General features: G+C 42.2%; 1 protein-coding gene across 1 annotated transcript; it reads left to right on the top strand.

The window, feature by feature from the left end:
* Positions 1–349: 349 nt before the first annotated feature.
* On the top strand, positions 350–2,528 carry LOC102309536 (plasminogen-like; the record flags this gene model as incomplete). Its single annotated transcript, XM_042217974.1, has 7 exons — positions 350–538; positions 848–962; positions 1,047–1,186; positions 1,452–1,566; positions 1,651–1,790; positions 2,056–2,170; positions 2,255–2,528. Coding segments are annotated over 7 exons (1,001 nt in total), but the record flags the coding sequence as incomplete, so codon positions are not given.
* Positions 2,529–3,818: the final 1,290 nt, after the last annotated feature.

Raw genomic sequence — 3,818 nt, 5'->3', positions numbered from 1 at the left:
TATATATATATATAGATAGATAGATAGATAGATAGATAGATAGATAGATAGATAGATAGATATGTGGTATAAATATTTATTAATGTGCATACATTCTTATATTTAGACATATATTTATCCTTATAATTTTCACATTCCTGTTATATTTGGCTTGCATCCTATGTCTCTTGTATTTTGCACACTACTGTTGTTTGTTAAGCTTGCACACATGTGTTATAACAATAAAAGTGATTTGATTTTATCTCTTTTAGTGGGTTAGCTGGCATAGTAGCTTTCTATTAATACCAAATTATCAATCCTTGTCCATGTATGCGTTGTTCCATTGGTCACCTCAAAACCTAATGTGTAGATAACTTAGATTTGTATAGCACCTTTCAAGAAAGGAATCAACAATTTTTTAATTTTTCTTTTCTTTTTTTCTTTACACACAGGTCTTTTATCTTTAATGAAAAGGACCAAGAGTGTTGGACAGCAGCGGTAAACTCCAAAACAGACAGTGTCTTTCGCAGAAGCACCATAGCTTTATATGAAAGAAATGGTAACGATCCTCATTTTTCTCTATGATTAATACAAACACTAAAGCCTATGTTTTCATGCTGTCCTTTCTGTCGGCTACAGTGACCAGTCTTTTCTAGTTTACATGTTTTTTGTTTCCAATGTTTTTTGTTGACATTGTAGTTAATGTTTAGCATATGTGTCATGATGAGTGAGGTACTGTGTCTATAAACAGCTTAGTTTAGTTTTGTAAAACATCACAGAACTCGAATCAGATAAATTATTTACTATAGGAAATGTGTGATAAACATCAATAAATCTATTTCTAGTCTTTTCTTTCCTTTTCTTTTAGCATATCTTCTGGAGTGTGTAAATGGAATAGGAAGAAATTACAGGGGAACAAAGTCCAGAACAAACTCAGGAAAGATCTGTCAAAGATGGGACTCAAGCTACCCACACAGGCCAAAGTATGTGTTTGCATTTGATTTTGCATCATCATTTCATATCCTTTTATGTCTTAGTGAAAGTTTTTCGAAATGTTTCTGCTGCAGTTTCAAGCCGCAGAGCCACCCACAAGCAGATTTGGAGTCTAACTTCTGCAGAAACCCTGATGGGGACAGCAATGGACTGTGGTGTTACACTACTGATCCTAACACCCGCTGGGAGTACTGCAACGTACCCAGCTGCTTTGGTAAGCTGTAATGCATGGCCATGATATTTGAGATAAATCAGTGTTTTCCTTCACAGAGGAATGGCTGATCTGAAATAATGAGAATTACAGAGGAAAATCTCCACCACTGAAAACAGCTTCACCTGAAAGTTAAACACTGCTGTAATTTAATTTTGTTTCATAAAACATCACAGAACTTGCACCGGATAAATAATTTATATTATGAAATTTGTGATAAACATCAATAAATCTATTTCTAGTGATTTTCTTTTCTTTTCTTTTCTAGCATATCTTCTGGAGTGTGTAAATGGAATAGGAAGAGATTACAGAGGAACAAAGTCCAGAACAAACTCAGGAAAGATCTGTCAAAGATGGGACTCAAGCTACCCACACAGGCCAAAGTATGTGTTTGCATTTGATTTTGCATCATCATTTCATATCCTTTTATGTCTTAGTGAAAGTTTTTCGAAATGTTTCTGCTGCAGTTTCAAGCCGCAGAGCCACCCACAAGCAGATTTGGAGTCTAACTTCTGCAGAAACCCTGATGGGGACAGCAATGGACTGTGGTGTTACACTACTGATCCTAACACCCGCTGGGAGTACTGCAACGTACCCAGCTGCTTTGGTAAGCTGTAATGCATGGCCATGATATTTGAGATAAATCAGTGTTTTCCTTCACAGAGGAATGGCTGATCTGAAATAATGAGAATTACAGAGGAAAATCTCCACCACTGAAAACAGCTTCACCTGAAAGTTAAACACTGCTGTAATTTAATTTAGTTTCATAAAACATCACAGAACTTGCACCGGATAAATAATTTATATTATGAAATTTGTGATAAACATCAATAAATCTATTTCTAGTGATTTTCTTTTCTTTTCTTTTCTAGCACATCTTCTGGAGTGTGTAAATGGAATAGGAAGAGATTACAGAGGAACAAAGTCCAGAACAAACTCAGGAAAGATCTGTCAAAGATGGGACTCAAGCTACCCACACAGGCCAAAGTATGTGTTTGCATTTGATTTTACATCATCACTTCATATCCTTTTATGCCTTTGTTAAAACGTTTCATAATGTTTCTGCTGCAGGTTCATGCCGCAGAGCCACCCACAAGCAGATCTGGAGTCCAACTTCTGCAGAAACCCTGATGGGGACAGCAATGGACCGTGGTGTTACACTACTGATCCTAACACCCGCTGGGAGCACTGCAACGTACCCAGCTGCTTTGGTAAGATTCATACATGTTATTGTGTTTGTTTTGTTTTGTTCAGCTGACATACATGTCTAATTGTCCTCTAGCAGCCATTTCTCTTTCAACAATTGCCATTTGTTTTGGTATTTAATGTAGCTAATATGTGAAATATAGGCACTACACAATATTCTGAAAAACTGAACTTAAAAGGCTGCAAGGCCAGATACCACTGGGTAATCTGGGCGTTGGCGTCCTTCATGCGGTGGAGCCACTGCAGCGGCTTCCAGCTGATGTACCAACCGGTCGGTCGACTCCCCCTACCTGCTGGGACAAAACGGCCCTCTGTTTGAGGCATCTGTCTGCAGGAGAAAAGGGAGAGAGAGATTAAGTGTGTATAGCAGCAGCTCCCCACAGAGAGCCTGTTTCACCCACACAAACGCTGCCTGGCACTGCCCTGTCCACTGGACCAGATCTGGGGCACTCTTTCGGGTGATATCGATCAAGGGGCTGGTCAGGTCCGCAAACCCTGGCACAAATTGGCCATAATAGCCGGCCAGCCCCAGGAACCGTCTCACCTCCATTTTGGTCTAGGGGCGCAGGCAGGATGCGATCGCTGCTGTCTTCTCCACCTGAGGACGAACCTGCCAGCCCCCCAAGTGGTACCCCACATACTTCTACCTCCCTCCGTCCAACCGCACTCTTCTTCGGGTTGGCTGTGAGCCCCGCATGCCTCAGGAACTCCAGGACCGCGGCCACCCGCTGCACATGCTTCGTCCAGGTGTCCCTGAAGATGATAACATCATCCAAGTGGGCGGCAGCATTCGCAGTGTGTGGTCTCAGCACCCAGTCCATGAGGAGCTGGAAGGTACTGGTACAACCCGTATGGAGTAGAGAAAGCCGTCTTTTCCCTGGACTCTCCAGAAAAGGGAATTTGCCAGTAGCCCTCAGTCAAATCCAGCGTCGTGAAGAAACAGGCATTGCCTAACCGGTCCAGGAGCTCGTCGACCCGGGGCATGGGGTAAGCATCAAACTGTGACACCTCATTCACCTTGCAATAGTCAACACAGAACCATATAGACCCGTCTTTTGTCACCACAAGAACGATGGGGCTACATCATGATTCTTCTATTACTCCCAGCTTTAGCATCTAAGCCAATTACCTCTGAACAGTTTTTATGTTCGGGTAGCCTGTAGGGCCATGAACACACCATATGCCAGGCTGCACCAGGCTGTTGCAATGCAGCATCAACTGCTCTCTGGGCCTGTGTGAGATAGATATCACAATGAAGGGAGGCAGGAGTAGTAGAATTTGGTACCTCCGGCCCCAACTCATCTCTTTCCTTAACCAGGCTCACCAGAGAAGCGGTTTTAGCAGTCCAACACGTACTGAATTTCATTTTTTGCGGGGCTCGAACTTTTCTCCTGCCTGCGGCTTCCTGCCGTACAGTAATTCAAAGGTA

The sequence above is a fragment of the Haplochromis burtoni genome, unplaced genomic scaffold (assembly GCF_018398535.1).
Source record: "Haplochromis burtoni strain Fernald_Lab_line unplaced genomic scaffold, NCSU_Asbu1 Contig_4308, whole genome shotgun sequence".
Taxonomy (NCBI): Eukaryota; Metazoa; Chordata; class Actinopteri; order Cichliformes; family Cichlidae; genus Haplochromis; species Haplochromis burtoni.
This window is presented reverse-complemented; position numbering and strand designations above follow the sequence as displayed.